Source organism: Molothrus ater, chromosome 15 (genome assembly GCF_012460135.2).
Source record: "Molothrus ater isolate BHLD 08-10-18 breed brown headed cowbird chromosome 15, BPBGC_Mater_1.1, whole genome shotgun sequence".
Classification (NCBI taxonomy): domain Eukaryota; kingdom Metazoa; phylum Chordata; class Aves; order Passeriformes; family Icteridae; genus Molothrus; species Molothrus ater.
In genome coordinates this window covers 589,727-606,703 of record NC_050492.2, presented here as the reverse complement: position 1 = coordinate 606,703, position 16,977 = coordinate 589,727, and the positions used below count along the sequence as shown (strand labels likewise).

Sequence of the window (16,977 nt, the reverse complement as noted above, 5' to 3'; positions counted from 1 at the left end):
GGGCTTTTTTTTGTTTTGCTTTTTTTTAAGTGGTCAAACATTCATAGAAGCATAAGAACTCCTTCCTCCCTAAGCATACTGAAAGGATTGTATAGAAGTCAACACTGCCCATCAGTTTTACTACACAATAGATGAGTTATCCACTTCTTGGGGAGGAAACCAAGCTGGAAGCTGCTTAGTGCTCGGCAAGAGAGGAAAAAATAAATCAATGCGTTTTGCTTGATTGGGGTACGTTTAAAGCTGGTTGTCAATTAGTTCAACACAGTTTGCTGTTAGAGAGCACAACAGTTTAGCCCCAGGAGCTGAAGTTTGCTGCATTTCCTCAGATTCCTCCTGCTGAGAGACAGATATTGGATGCAGCACAGAGGAGGAGAAGGGGTGAGGCTGAAGTCACAGCCACAGAGTGGGAGCCTGACATCAGATACAGCCAGCGGGGACCATTTTCTTCTGTTCTGAGCACACAGCACACCAGGCTTGTGTCCAGAGAGGAGCCGAGATGAGAGCTGCTTCTCACCCTGACACACGGCACGCCTCTCCCCTCCCAGCACACATCTTCTGAGATAAACTACAGCTTACACACCCTTGTGTACCAGATGGTATCATCCGTTCCACACGAGGGGGTCACCCCAAGCTGAGCAAAAGGGCAGAAGGACCAAAGCAGGAGGATGAAAAACTTTGCCTATCTCCAGTTTTTAAAGTAATTCTTAAAAATCTCAATACAAAAATCCCAAATGGGGACAAACCACAAAAGTCACTGCCCTAGGGTCCCTCTGAATGCATCCAAAGGAAAATCAGAGAAAGGGATCACCAATGCCTTTACCTGCCAGTTCTGTTCTGACAATCAGTGTTGAAAGACACTCATTCAGGCTGAGAAGGCTCTCAAGAGGTGACCCAGCTCAACCCTCTGCTTCGAGCAGGACCACTAGAGCTGGGGACCATCACTTCTCAGCTGTGCTCCAGCTACCCTGCAACAGGTCACTCTCTGAGCAAGTGACATCCTGATCTAAGCACACCTAAGGGTGGCATTACTGTGTCACAGGCATGGCTGGAGAGGGACAGACACATCTGCAGCTGACAGGTGTCCCAGCACCACCAGCAGGGCTGAGCACTAACCCAGCAGAGTGAGCTGCCCCCGGCCATGACCATGAGACCCTGGTGCCCTCGCAGGCACAGGAGTCACGTTTGCCAGCAGGCACCCATCCCACACTGCTGGCCTGTGCTGGCAGAGCCTCCACGGGCTGTGCTCAAGCTACGCTGTGTCTGCAGCCGCCCTCCAGGCACAGCACACCTGACTCACGGCCGGCCTGCACTCACACCACGGGAAGGAGGGTTTGTTCCCTCAGCCGATGTAAGGGGCACCTCATTTCCGAGCGAACACATTTAGCATCCTATCATTAGGATCTTAGTCCCGTGCCCACACGGGTCTAATGGTGCTGGAAAATCCTGGGGAAGCTCAGAACAGGCTCCAGCAATGGTGACCATCAAACGTCCACCCCAGCTCCAGTAGCAGCAGGAACAGCCAAGGCTAGGAGCTAGAAACAAAAGCGCTGCTTCTTTGTAATGCTTTTTTATCTCCCCTCCTCCAGCCCCCCCAGGTGGGACAATTTACCCGGTGACTATAAAGCTCTTACATGTGCTTGTTAGCACCCCCAAATTAGTAGGTGTAAAGTCAATATCCTTTTGCCTATTTACTCCTAATGAGTCACCAGTCAGAAACTTCACTTGAAAAAAACGGTTACAAATGCAGATGCCGAAGCAAATGAAATAAAGGCAAGAATCACAAACGTTGCACAAAGGCAAGGGGCTGGGCACACCACACAGCACCAGGCCATTGTCACCGGCTCAAACCTAACAGCTTTGATTTGCCTCCCACCGGCTAAAATGGTTTGAAATGCAAGGTCTGAACAAAGGTGCAAGACACAGGAGGAATGGGAGGCACTGCTGGGCACTTAATCTCCTTTCAGTCTCACACAGGAGCTCCAGGAATGGCTCTGTTTAAGTCGGTGGAGTTTCGGGAGTGTAGGAAAAAGGATAATCAAGCTTTGGCTGTAACAGAGATCGAGCCCTGTGATCCCTCCATGCAACCAGCAGAAACCTTATTAGGGATTTATGCTGGTTACCTTTAGGCAAGTTCCTTTGGCACTGGAACCTGGGCCTACATCACTGATGCCGAGAGGACAAGACCAGCTTTTGGGAGCTGTGGTGTTCACCTTCTAACTAACCAAGTATGTGATTTGAAATCAGGAGCCTGAAGCATCCCCCAGTCTGCTTCAGCACTCACCCCTGCAGACTGTGAGCCTTGCAGCTGTCCCTGGCCAAGCACTGGGGACACCTGGACAATATTTTTAGTGGCGTTTCTGGTGCTTACATGCCATCCAATTCCTAGCCCTTCCCTGCTGCTTCTCTACTCTAAGGTCCTCACAGCCTCCAGAGGCTGGGGGTGACATCCCTCTCACAAAGTACCTCAGAGCTCCCCTCTCACATTCCAACAGCCATTTCATCTCCTGCTTGTCCTTCCAAAAGCACTTGAGTACATCAGATATAAACCAAAGCACACCAGCTCGAAGCCAGGATCCCAAGCATGTCACCCACCATGTGGGTCAAACACCAAAGGCTCATATCACCATCGAGCTGCTCAGGAGCAATGTCTGCTCCTTCTCTGCCCCACCAGCCCAGCTGTGGGACGAGGCCAGAGCAGCTGAGCAGCGCAGGAGAACAAGGACTCCTCTCCACAGTAATACCTGGGGCCAGACCCCTCCAGCCAGCACAGCTGCTGTCACTGCTGGAGAACACCCAAAACTCATCACAGCTGAAAGAGGCAGGGCCACAGTGGACGGTGGGGTTTTGTTCATATTGCTCTGGGAAGAAAGGCACCTTTTTTGGCAGCTGCAAATGCAGAAGAGGAGAAGGCCTCCAGGCACATGTTTCAGCTCACAGAGACAAGGGCAAAAATATCTGAGCACTACCCAATCACACTTCAAGCTCCACCATTCCAGGCAGCATCAGCAAAGGACAGACACATCCCAAGGCAGCTACAGCACAACTCAGGGACCCAAAGCTCAGGATATATTGAGAAGGTCTCAGCCCCTATGTTCACCATGAAAGCATGAACTGTCTACTATGGGCATTCAAAAATACTGAAAGCTCTTCAGGGACCAAAGTGGGCACTATTTATTGCTGACACAGCTTATTAAAAGGGATGCTTTCTGAGTGCAGCTGCCTTGAACCCCAGTAGCCCCACACTTCCTCACTGGATGAAAAGTAGGTGTTTCTTATTTTTTACTGGGACTTCTCACTGCCTTTACATCCAGCTCACCTTCCACTTCTTGCGAGCACTGCGACCGCAGACGCTCCACACGTGTTCTCCTCTGCATCCGACTGGCAAGCAGTCTGGAAAATGCCAGTATTGGAACGGCCTGGATTCAGCGGTTTCTGAATGCTGATCGGACACTATTTCATTCAAGCCACAGATAGTCATTTTTGGGGGGTATTTTCAGCTCCCTTTCTGGACTCTTCCAGCTTTCCAAGCACCATGCATCAGCAGTTTCTCCTCTTCACAGCTTCGTTATTTTTCACCTTTCTGCCAAACACCAGTGCAGTTCTGCAGGACCTGGGCTCTTCCCTGCTCCTGCAGACAGCCAGGCAGTGCTACTGGCCTTGTTAATGTTTGCTGTGCTCCACCTTGCAGCTGCGGAAATTCCTGACTATCTGTTTTTTCAAAGAGCTGAGGTGAAATCCGAGTGACTGAAGTGCCTTATTTTTTATAAATTTAACACCTTTCTTGAGGAAGCCCCAACCTGAAAACAGGAACAGTCTCACAGCATCTCAAAGCACCAAATAATTACTTCTACCCAGGCTACCAGTGTGGTCTCCATTAGCACTGTCTCCTTAGCATTTCTCCATCTGCAAAGCTTTCATCCTGCTGGCACACCATGGGCTGAGGGGGTTCTGGGCTGAGGAGGGACACGTGAGGACACTGAGATGATGAAATTCATGCTGCTTCATTATACATGAGGAACAAAGTTCCTTCTGTGTCCAGTGTCTGGAGGGTCCAGCCCCAGCGTCCCACCACCCCAGATCACCCTTCCTGGAGTAGGAGATGCTCCAGGTGAGGTGTGGCCAATGCCAACACCACCATGAGTCTCCAGGAATCTGACTTTAGGAATCTCAAACAACAGGCAAGTGAGGTTCCATGATGAACTTCAAGGAGAAGTGTAATCTTCACATCAAGTTTTGTATTCCCCATCCTGTCTTTAGTTAGGCAGTTTTTAACAGGGTTATTGACATTTCTTATTCTTTCCAAATGTTTCTTGTGAAGAAAAAAATTCTTTGGCCACTTGACATCATGTATGGGAATGTACACAAAGCAAAATGTACAAGAGCATTTGTTGATGATGTTTTCCTTCCTTCTTCTTCAAAGTAAAAGCAATTAAAAACCCTTTTGGAAATGCAGACTAGCCTATTTGTAGGGTACTTTTACTTGCGCCCCAAGAACCGACTTGAATTAATCAATGACTGGCCAAATGCTTAGACATGGGAAAACCTCAGAGAGCACAAAACAAGGTTTGGTAATAGGCACCAACACAAAACAACTGCAGTAAACCCAAAGGAGCTCTCAGCATTTGTGCACAGAATCACTCCTGGCCTAGAAATATACTTAAAATTATGTAAACTTCTTCCAGAACTTCATCACAGAATGATTTGGGTTGGAAAGACCCTGAAGATCACCTCCCAGTGTCCCCCCAGCAGTCCCCAGTACAGATTTCAGACAGAAGTAATCACTATACTGACAAGCATAGAGCATTTCTGGAGCCATGGAGGAGAAAGGAAAGCCCTAAGTTTGTTTCTGTGTTATTTCATCAGAGCCAGGGAAGAACATTTAACAAAGCAGATGCTTGACCTTCGTGGGAAAGCACCATAAACACAGCAAGGCAGGAGCAGATAACATCATATTGACCTGTCTTCAGGGGCTGGCATTCACATTTTCATAAAGTGTCTAAGAAGATAAATCACTATACTAATAATATTTGTATTGATTATCTAAACTGAAGCAGCAATCGACTCCATTGTCTCACTTCCTCTTAAATTGCTCACAGATGGGATCCTATTTCCTATTCTGCATTTCTAATGGGAACACTTAAATCACAGTGCGGAATTATACACACACACACACACAAACTGTTAACAAAAACCCTTTTATGACTCACATGAAAATAAAGATTTTTCACTTTGTAGCTCACTTTCTACTCTACACAAGAATTAAAAATGACAAATTATCAGTAGATCCCTAAATTACCTCTCCTCATTATTTCTGAGTCTCTAATATTTGCTGACAGACAGGCCTATGCTTTCAAAACCCTGACCAGTGCTTGTGAGACTTGTGAAGTATAGACACCCAGTTAAAAGGAGATTCTTTGTTTCCCCATGAAAGTCAAGGTTCTTTAAGCTATCTCAAGATCCAGCAGTAGGGAAATCTAAAATCAGTGCGGTGTCAGAGGGAAAATAAACGTAAGGCTTTGCTGTTATGCGGGTACAAAACAAGGACTGGTGCAGAGAGACTCGGCTTCAGGTGTGATGCTGGTTGCAGCAGGAGTTCAGGAGAGGAGCTATCAAAATCAAAAGTAAAGGAAATTGGCAACAAATTAATTGTTCAAAAGAGGTTTGTCATGAATCAAAAAGGCTAGGATTTTTCTCAAACTTCTCATCCTGCCTAAGCAAGGCTTTTCCCCACACTGCCGCGAGCACAGAATATGGCAGAATAAAAACAGAAAATGTCTTCAATATACAGATGGTTTGTATAAGATGCTAACAGTGTGTTTCAAATAGAACTTTTCAGAGCCACCAGGAAGGTGAGGGCAACCAAGAGCCCTCGCTGCCCAGAGCAAGCTGGGAGCCCCAGCTCCATCCCCAGCCCCAGCTCAGGTTTCTGCCTCACACAGAAGCTCTTCCTGGCTCAGCAAAACCCTGAGCTGCCTGAAGCTTCAGCTCATCCCCTCATCTGCTTTCAAGGAACAGCTTCACCGCTGCCCCACTGCAGATGAAAAGGGGAGACGTTTTAAGGAACAAAATATAATACAGCTCTCAGGGATTGCTAGGCAAGCAGGGAAAAGCCCAGAGCCACAGCACAGCAGCTGGAGGGCAAAGGCTGCTTGGCTCAGGCCTGTCCCCAGGACCCATCTGACTGTACAGCTGCCATGGTGAATGATCATCCCCTACGCTGAGGTCAGCTCTGCCCCCGGGCTAAGTAAGTGAAAATAAATGGTTTAGAAGATAAAAGGTCTTTTAAAAAATTTATTTGTCTTGTTGTGATGTCAAAACTGTAATGGGAAGAGACTGGAGGCAGCGATATGTGGGTTAAATGGGAAACAGCCATTCTGATGGGTCAGCACAATAAATTACAAGGCAGATCCCAGCTCATGCGGGATTTGGGGCTGAGCTGCACTGACAGACAAAACCTTGCACGCACCTGTTCCTGGAAAGAAAAGCAGCTTGGAAATACACGTGGAAAAACTGCGGAAATACAGCGATATTTCACAAATCAAAATTGATGTTCGGACTACATCTCTTATCTTTCTTGCACAGAAATTCTGAGTCTTCCAGCCACAATGAGTTTGGTTTTTTACTCCTGCTCTTTCCAGGAGATGGATCAAAATTGATTCAAACTATTCCAGGAAGGGAAAGGGTTAATCAGATTTCCCAAGGCAGCTTGCTGTTAAGGTGCCAGAAATACTGAGGGAAAGAATGACTTGCTAAAGATGGGACAATGGCACTGGTATTTTGCATTTGTTTCCAGGCTTTCAGATAGAACAAATGGGAGTCATTAGTGAAATGAGTTTAGGGAGTTCTAAATTAGCTGTCAGGCTGCCAAGCTCGAAGAAGTGCTATGTCAGCCATTAATTCTGGAGAGCACCAGATTACCCAAACCTAGGAAGGAATCCTGCAAAATTTAGAGTCAATTAAAGGAGGCTATTTTGCTATAATATTTTCCACACATATTACACCTCCTCATGGAACAAAGCCCACTTCTACCACAAATGAAATCTCTGGCAGGATGGAGTGTGGCTGATGTCTAGACAGCAGTAATGTGCTCTCCGTGGGCAGGTCCGCTGGCATCTCAGGGCAGCTCCAGCTCGAGCAGGAGGTGGAGGCTGCAGGGCTCAGCAGCCCGGCTGGAGCGGCCCCAGGAAGTGACACCCGTTTGCCTCAGCGCCTTGCTGTCTCTGTACCACCCAAAGCAGCACATCTGTGTGGGGCGTGATGTCTGTGCCCACAACGCCCTTCCCCTTCCCTCCTGACCCCACTGACAAACCCAAAGACCCCAAACCCGTCCCTCGGGAGTTCTGAGCCGAACCCGCTGAGCCGGGGGAGCCTCCAGGGGCTGGCACCGCCAGGGCACAGTGCCCGGTGCTGATGCCCCACCTGTGCCCTGCCCCTGCACAGGGTGTCCCCAAATAAAGCCTCCACGCTGTAGACGAGAGAGCTTATCGGTAGGACGGTTTATAAAACACAGGGTTTGTAACTTCCTGAGGGACTTGAGAGTGTTTTTGAAGCTGTGATGGAATGGATGCATGGAGCACACACCACCTGGAAGGTGCCGTTCAGGGATGTACCTCTGTCCCGAGCCCAGCCCCCGGGACACCCCCACACTCCGCAAAATAAAGTTCTCTCCACCGAGGGGAGCAGAGGGCTCTCACACCTCTGCACTGACGGCTATCGCTGCTCCATGCCCCGTAGGACAGCAGGACTGGGAACAAATTAAACCAAAAACCTCTGAAATACAAATGAGGCAAAAAATGCCTTCACCCAACCAAGAGAGCTCTGCCTGCCCAACTGCGCCGGATACACAGATCATGAACAAACAGGATAGAATGTCTTCTGCCTTTTGTGAAATGAAAATAAATGAAAGGATCTAAGGTTTCAGGTCACTGATCCCTCTCTTCCCTATCTGTACCATTTATCGGAGGTAGATTATAAAGGTTCCAGGTCCTTTTTTTTTTTTTGTCAGCAATTTAATGGTTGTTTTTTCTCCTTCATCCTTTCATTTTCTGAATGAAAGGACCACTTAGGAACCTGTAAAGCAGTAATAAGCTTATAATAGAAATATTGTTTTTCTGGGCCAGTGCAAATTCTTTCTGAATAGGTTCAAGGGATTAAAGTAAAAATGCAATTTGTATATACATCAGTCGTTTAATTAGTTTATAGTCTGTTAAGAGATAATATTTTGCTCACACAGATCATCTATTATCTAAAGATCTCAGAGCACTTTAGGAACATCAATTAAGCCTTTAAAAAAACAACCTTGGGAGATAGGTAAGTGTATTTAGATTAATTAGTGTTGCTGTGAGCAGTAGGCATTATTATTAGATTTAATTTAGTCCAATAATTGACTTATCTGTTAATGGATTCTAAATCATCCGAGAAGGGATCAAATCCATCTGATTAAATGGATTACATCGACTCAATTAATTCTATTAACTGACTTAATTTGACATTTAATAATCCAACACACAGGACCAGATCTTGGCCCCAAAGAATGCATAAACCAAAAATTACACACTGGAATTGTTACGGCAGCAGAATTATGCATTGCAGAGCATGCATTTTGCCTTGCACATGGCATTTACACACCTGGATTAAACAATCAATGGGGATTCCTCTGCCCTGGGATCCCCCAGCCCTGCAGCTGCGTTCCTCCCTGACCAGGGCTGGCTGCTCATTTTGCTATACTTGGGGTGGCTGCTTGGAAAGCAGAAGTTCCCTGCCTGAGATCTGCCACCTCCCCTCTCTTCTGGGCATTCTCTGCAATCAAGAGGTGACAAGTTTTACAGAAGTCAATAAGCCTTGCAATAAAAGTAATCTCCCTTCAAAGGCAGGACAACCCTCCCATTTGGAAGCTGGATATGTGGAAGAAAAAAAAAAAAAGGAAAAAAGAAACATTTGGACACTGTTGTGAATATAAGGGAAGACGGGAAAGAGGTGTTAAAACATTATTTATTCCGCTATCCTTAAAACGGGCTGGTGCTAAAGGGCTGGTGATGAGCACCAGGGACCTTCGCCCTGACAGAGCTTCCCACGTGAACCCTGAGCTGGCGTGGCCCTTGCCCGATGTCACCTTCTCCTAATTGGACCGGGCTGTTGAGAGGATGCACGGCTGGAGCCAGCTCACGGGCACCTTTGCTCACGTCTCTTGCCTTTTTTCAGACATTTCTCAGACGTGTTTCTCCTCCTAAAACCTTCCCCAAGCTGCAATCCTTAGGCCACCAGCCCACATCATCCTCGCCGTGTGCTCCCCCAGCAGGGCCGGGGCAGGAGCCGGTGCCATCTGCGAGGGTGGCACAGCTCGGCTCTGTCACGGACAGGGAAAGGGCAGGGGGACACTCAGCCATCTGCTGCGTGGGAGGAGAGGTGTCCTCCTCCAGATGCAGACCTGATCGGTAAGACGGAGATGTGGATCAAAAGTTTACAACTGTTGAGATTCCCAGACCCGGTTTAAGCCTCTCTGGTCTTGATCAAAGGTTACTCCATAATAATGCCTCAGGGGGTGGGGTTCCTGGCACATAATGAACCCTGTGTCATTGCTTTTGTGTCCAGGTTGGGCTGTAACACAGATGGTTCTCACTCCAGTAACTCCGACATCTCTCCCCCCTCCATTATCCCAGACAGGAGCTTTGCGTGGATCCATCCCGGCCCGCCGTGTCCCACCTCACTGTCTTCCCGATTATCATGCTCCGAGTGTTCCATGCCAAGCAGCACCAAGAGCAGATTTCCATAACCTTTCACAGCGCTGGGGGCGAGAAGGCTCCACAGCCTCGGCGCGTTTGCTGAGAGGCTCTGGGGACGGAGCCGGATGGGGTCTGGGGGAGCAGGCAGGGATGGGGAGCGGGGTTTGGAGACAGGCGAGGATGGGGAGCGGGGGTTCGGAGGCAGGCAAGGATGCAGGAGTGGGGGTTTGGTTCCAGGCAAGGATGCAGGAGCAGGGTTTGGAGACAGGCGAGGATGGGGAGTGGGGGTTCGGAGGCAGGCAAGGATGCAGGAGCAGGGTTTGGATGCAGGCAAGGATGCAGGAGCGGGGGTTTGGATGCAGGCAAGGATGCAGGAGCGGGGGTTTGGATCCAGTTAAGGATGCAGGAGCGGGGGTTTGGATGCAGGCAAGGATGCAGGAGCGGGGGTTTGGATCCAGTTAAGGATGCAGGAGCGGGGGTTTGGATGCAGGCAGGGATGCAGGAGCGGGGTTTGGAGGCAGGCAAGGATGCAGGAGCGGGGTTTGGAGGCAAGCAGGGATGCAGGAGCGGGGTTTGGAGGCAGGCAGGGATGCAGGAGCGGGGTTTGGATCCAGGCAAGGATGCAGGAGCGGGGGTTTGGATGCAGGCAGGGATGCAGGAGCGGGGTTTGGAGGCAGGCAGGGATGCAGGAGTGGGGGTTTGGAGGCAGGCAGGGATGCAGGAGCGGGGTTTGGAGGCAGGCAGGGATGCAGGAGTGGGGGTTTGGAGGCAGGCAGGGATGCAGGAGCGGGGTTTGGAGGCAGGCAGGGATGCAGGAGCGGGGGTTTGGATGCAGGCAAGGATGCAGGAGCGGGGTTTGGAGGCAGGCAGGGATGCAGGAGTGGGGGTTTGGAGGCAGGCAGGGATGCAGGAGCTCCCGGCCGAGAATCTCGGGCTCTCACGGCAGCAGCGCCCTCGGCCACGAGCACGCTCCCGCACGCGGGGTTTGTTGTTCAGACACGATTGCATATGTATGAAGGGGACAAGATGGGCTTTGACACATAAATTAGCACTTGTCAGCTGCTCCCGGGAACACTTCCCTGCTGCACCCACTGTAAATGCCGCCTTCTTTCACCGAGAGGAAAACTCCATCACGGCACCTGACAGCCACCGCGGGCAGCAGCCGCACCCGGGCGGCGGCGGCAGCGCCCAGCGCCTCGTTTACACATCAGAGCTCAGGAGGATGAATGCCATAAAATGACACAATAATTAGCAGCCAAGTGGCACTTTTCATTCCTGTAATATCTGGGAAAAAATTTGGGAATGACAAAGGGCAAGGTTGATGAGACGTGAGGGCAGGGCTTTCTCTGAGAGAGGGGCTGACCCCACACAAGTGCTTTGGGGGGGTCACTCCCTACCTGCCCGGTGCTCTCTGGCTGTCGCTTCCCGTGGCACAGCTCACGCTGCCCCTGCCCCTGCAGTGGCAGCAGCTGCCCTCAGTGCTCAGCGTGTGCCTCATCCGTCCTGAAGCTTCCCGAGGGAACAACCGCTCCCAGATTTTGACCTGCCCTCCCCGTAGCTCAGCTCCATCTCACCAGTGCTGCACTAGACAATCTCATACGAATGGTTGAGCCAGCAAACTCTCACACACACCTCTGCAGCAGCACAGGAACTCAGAGGGCTGCACATCCCAAACACAGACAGGACCAGTGTTCTCAACAGCCCTAAACTCCTCCCAACAGCCAACTAGAGTAAAAGCATCTCAGCAGAAACCATCTCAAAATGAACCAGAATTACAGCATTTTTCATAGCCCAGGCTCTAGCAGCGTTTCCAGCATGTTGCTTGTGTGCAAATCACAAGAAGAATAGTTGAATGTGCTGTCAGCACAGGGATCCTGCAAGATCCACACACTCGAGAGATTCAGCTTGAACTCTGGGGTACCCTCAAAGCTCTCAAAGTCTACTTTCAGTTTAAACCAAATATCCCACCACCCGAAAAGAAGAAAGGGCTTCATTCAAACACTGGATTCACCCAAACACGAGCTCAAGAGTTCATGGGGAAAGGACTTCCCAATCACCAATTTAGGTATCATTCATGAATTGCAGTAAACACACTGTGAGCTCATGGCCTGGGGAGAAAGACATTTTGTTCAACCATATACTAATAAATTGGGGCATGGCAGTATTGTTGGAACTGCCTGCAGCTGGGAGGCAGCACCAGCAAAACAAATCTCATGTTCTTAACCTGGAAATGTTATTTTTCCTTTTATTTTGGTTTTTATTGCTCTTATTACTTTTCTCCCAAGAGGTTCTTAGCACAACACCCTGGATTAAAGCCTTTGACCTGAAGTCTGGGGGATCCCAGTAAATATTCTTACCATATTTATCTCCATCTTCTCCTTTGGCACTGATCCTCCTGCCGAGCACTTGGATGTGCTTCCCGCTTGTCCTGCTGTAGAGCTGATAGAGCCGGAGCTGCTTCCTGCTCACATCGTCCCTCGCTCGCGTCTGGTTCTCCACGTGTATCCGAAAATCCACATTCTCCTCAGCAGCAAACATCTGAGATGGGTGGAGAGTGGGGAGAGAGAGCAGAACAGAGCATGAACACAACAAGGCTCTGGGGCAGAGGGACTGCAGACTGGCCTGCCAAGGGCACTGGCACTGGGGACCTCAGATTTGGCTGCCTTTCATTTGGCAGCAGTGTTAGCAGCCATCCAGAGCTGATTCTCCACTGTAAACCAAATCTGGGCCATTGTAATCAAACTGGGAGTTTTTGAATAAAAACTTCTGATCATCCCTGCTTTGATTAACTCCTAGTCAGCCATGCTGACCATAAATTAGGCTCCCCACTGCATATGCACAGCCTCTACCAGGTTACACAGGCCCAGACTGGAGAGTGGAGACAGCCGAACCCTTCTCAGAGATTTGGTGCATCTCCTTCAGCAGCTGCACTGATTCTCTGAGTTAACTGCAGGAAAACATCAAGGGGAAAAACTCTTTGTGTTGCCCTTAGCAGTACGGACTTCAACTTCACACTGGCATAAAGTCCACTACAATAGAAGTGACACTTGTACACTCTGCAGCTTAACTGTTTGACCAACTCTGCTCTGCAGTGAAGCCACCTCATGATCCCCAGCCATGGATGTGTTTCTGTCCACCTCAAAAGGGGTCACAGGAGGACTGGTGAGAGTCAAACCAGCTTTTCCACCAGTGGCTGTGATCAGTAGGGGTCTGACAACCTCAGCCACCTCATCTGTTTCTTCTGGCCAAGGGAATAAATTAACCTTAGTTCACTACAGCTTAAATTATTACCATAAACTTTTCATTTTGTTTCCTATTTTAAGTATCCCCAAGAAATATCAAAACAGGAGTCCCACTTTTCCTTCCAAAGAGTCATCCTGACTTGCCCAAGGTCAGAGGACCCAATAACAGCACTGTTCTCAAGATGCCTTCCCAAAGGGGAGACTGGGCAGCATGCACCCAAAAAGCTCTTCACACCCAAACAATAGGAAGCCCCAAAAATTGCTCCATGAACTGTCCATCTATGATCTGTGGAGCATTTGCACCACAACATCCACACCGTCCACTCCAAACTCACAGATGGGCAACATTTTGGTGGCAGACTTTACAGGACAACAAATGACATGAAACATGGCCTGCAAGCAAAAGTGTTCTGATGTATCAGAGTGAGGAGGGAACTGGCAATGAAAATGGAAAAGGTCAATAAATCCTTGTTCAGATCTGCTCCAGACTAAAACACATAAAGAAAGTGGCCACAACACACCAAAGAGCCCCACTTCAGCCTCCTGCACATCACCTCATGCCAGCAAATACAGTGAAGCCTGAAAGTCAAAACCTCAATAGAACTTTGCAGCATTTCCAGTTATCCTGGGGACACCCAGGCCTGCAGCAGGAAGAAAAGCAGTGTTGCTGAGCACCAGACCTTCAGAAAGCACCCCGAGCCAAAGCCCAAGCTCAGCACAGCAGCAGCAATGAGGTTCCCAGTGATGCTGTGGGATTGCCTTCGGTGCTCTTAGTAAAATCTGGGATTCTGGTATTGATGTTTTGAGGAGAAAGTGATTTATCTCTGATTTGGCTGTCAGAAGCCCATAGGGAGCTGAAGGCACAGGCAGAGGCTGGGCAAGGGAGGCTCAGGGCAATGCTGGGACATTCACAGTGCTGTCAGAGGTGACAGACAGGGGTCACAATATTTCACACTCTCAGAAAACAGGGTGGCCAGAAGCTGTGACCCAGAGCTGGGGAGTGGGAGGAGGAGCAGCCCCTAGCCAGAGGGCCATGGCAGGGTGCCACATCAGGATGCTGACAGAGCTCTGGCCAGCAGAGAGCAGGGGTCTGCTTGCCCTGCCCTCTCCAGGCACCACAGCTACACCTGAGCGAAGCACACAGGACTTGACTTTTGACAGAAATCATATTAATTTATTTTTCTCCTTGCTATGTCTTTTCTTCCTTTCTTTTCAAATCCCATTGCTGCAAAGGATGCTAAACTACCAAACCCAGAAAGGTTCCAGTCATGCTGACAGTCTGCCTTGTGCCCACAAAGCAAGGCTATTTGCAGCTAAAATTCTGGCTCCATTATTTTAAGATTTAAAACAGATTTTAAATCAAGATGACGTCGTTACATTGCTTTCACCACATGTTAATGAATTTCACATTTTTCTAGGAAAAAACCAAAACAGGTGGGATTTGAAATGGGGGGAAGGGCAAGTTGCTTTGCTTTTTTGGAAACTCCCAACAGAAAATGCAATCTGTTTTCCAAAACATGTTTTAATTATCTTCTAATTGTCTCTGGAGCACTCAGAGTGCAGAGGCTCCAGCTTGTAGCTGCAGTGCCTAGGTGGGCCCAGGAGCACTCATGGAGCATCCTGCACAGTGCTCAGCTCCAACATGTCACCAACACACCTTTGTCACCACTGTCCTGCCTAAGATCAGCTAATTAAGTGCCCCTTCCCTTTGCAAGAAGGGCACCAGCAGCACAGGGGGTGACATCTCCTCTTCCCCTGTCCAAGGAGCTGGATGGCCCCACCCTTAGCCAAGACCTGAAGTAGCTGATGCAGGAATCAGCAGGTGATGCTGACCCTGAAATACAGCCAGCCTAGCCTGTATCACTCCACCACTTCCCTAGAAGTGCCCAGTTCTGCCCAGGGCAGAAATCCTGGAAGAGGAACAGGCTGCAGGTTCCCTTGCGGCTGAGCTGTCCCCTGGCCAGAAGCCGTGGTTAAGAGCAGAAGTGAAACCACCCGGATTTAGCCACCTGCTTCAAGATAAGCTCACACTTAACCACCCTGTGGAAACAGGATGCTCTGCTGGAGGGTGGCCAAAGGGAATTACCCATGCCAGCCTGGGCTGCATCTGGCCTGCAGCAGAGAATATCAATACCCCAAAAAAATTTCACGCAGTGTTGATTTTATGAGATAAAACTTGTTTGATCATTGATAAAATCCACTCTCACAGGACCCCTTCCCTACAGGGTACACTCCCTCAAGCAGCAAACCTCTCTGAGATAAGGAAGTCCATATATATATACCAAAAGAGAGACTCTTCTATAAATCTCATAAAAATTAGTAACATATGTCTCCTTTGGCAACTGATCACCAACACTCAGTCAGGGAGGTCACCTGAAACCAAGTACACTCACCCTCAAATACACTTGAATGCAGAAATGTCTTTAAGTCCCTTAAACTGAAGGGCTTTCACTCCTGTTCACCAAAGCAAGTTTTCCTTTTTTGTTTTGACTATTGAAATGCTATTACTGCACATAACACATCATACACAAAATGAGGCCCTTTTTTGCCTTTCAGTCTGATCATCCACATCTCCACTAGGCAGCAAAACAGACCCTGGGTCCAGAGCTCCACACAACAGGTCCCTGAAGGGAAGGGCTGTTTGCACCTTCTAGCTCCTGAGCAGCACTGTGGGACACAGGAGACAGGACTCTGTCCTGTCTGGCATCTGTCCAGCTGGTATGGGCTGTTGTCTGTGCATGTCGATTTCAGCATCTCAAGACAGTGGTTTTGTGTAACTCCACCTCATTCCTTGGCAACAATTTATAACCTGCAAAATTCCAGCTGTTAAATCAGAGCATTGAATTTCATTTCATTTTCACTCTTCCTCTCTCTTCCTTTTCCATCAGTCTCTTATCCATTTTTTATTTATTTGTCACTACACCTTTCAGTGATAATATCCAGCTACAAGTACAGTTGGCTATCCAAAGTTTATGCAAAGGAATAAACAGCATTTACTTTAAAAATAACCATCACCTCCAGCCCCAGAAGCGACAAAAATGCCTCACTCATGAAAGGAAGCTGCTCTCCCTCGCCTGTTGTCCTTGCCCGGTCATTCAAGGTGGAGCATTCAGTTCTTCCTCCTTTCCCAACAAGCCAAAGGAACCAGAAATTACATCTGTCTTCCAGTGAGTCCACAATGGGAGATTTTCATGTGCTTTTTTGCCAAATGAGTCTCAAATAAGAGTGGATTTCATTTTAAATGGCTTTACAATGATCCTTCAGCTTAAAGAACGACTGCCCTCTTTGTTAAATCCCAGACAGAGGGTGAGGGAAGGACCATTTTGCTGATGCAGCCTAAGGTTTCACTGTGCATTAATCCAAGAAAAGCTCAGGAGCAGCAGCAAAAGCCTCCAACAGCAGCTCTGTGATGTCAGCCCTGCACAGGCTCGTGCCCCATCTCTGCACTCACGGATGCCTCCTGTGAATGGAGCAATCCCAGCCCAGCCAAGGTCAATGAAAGCCTGGCCGTGCCAAGCCACGTTTGCAGGATTTGGCTTTCCACCCAACCAACCTCCAGCACTTTGGATTTTTCTATTTCAAGCTTTCCAGTAACGGGGGATGTTAATCTGTTATTGTTCATGTCATAAAGTGTTACAGCATGAGATGTCCAAGGCCCACAGCATACCCAAGTTAGCTGGGAGCTGGACTTGAGAATTTCCTGGTGTTTTGCTATTTATGCTACAGAGCACTCAATAGAGAGCTCCGTATGTCACTCAACCATATGTCATTCCCCCAGCTGAACCAGGAATACAAAATCCCTCTAGCTAAGGGCCATACCAATTGCAAAAGATAAACAAATCAGGCTATTCAAAGTCCTCTCAAACCCCATCTGATAAGCAGGAAATACTTATTACCTTTCAGCCATCAAATCAAGCTAATATTAATGATTTTCTCCATGACCTTCTAAACACATGAAAGTTAACTCAATAAGGTCAACAAGAGGATATCCAAGACAGATCTCTCTCAAGCCC

General features: G+C 48.6%; 1 protein-coding gene across 1 annotated transcript in view; it reads right to left on the bottom strand.

Moving 5' to 3' along the window:
• FGF18 (fibroblast growth factor 18) overlaps nt 1-16,977 on the bottom strand; it is a 64,956-nt gene that overhangs the window by 29,657 nt on the left and 18,322 nt on the right. The window contains exon 3 of the mRNA XM_036391676.2: nt 12,080-12,260. Within this exon, the coding sequence (XP_036247569.1) occupies nt 12,080-12,260 (181 nt within the window). The remainder of the gene's footprint in view (nt 1-12,079; nt 12,261-16,977) is intronic.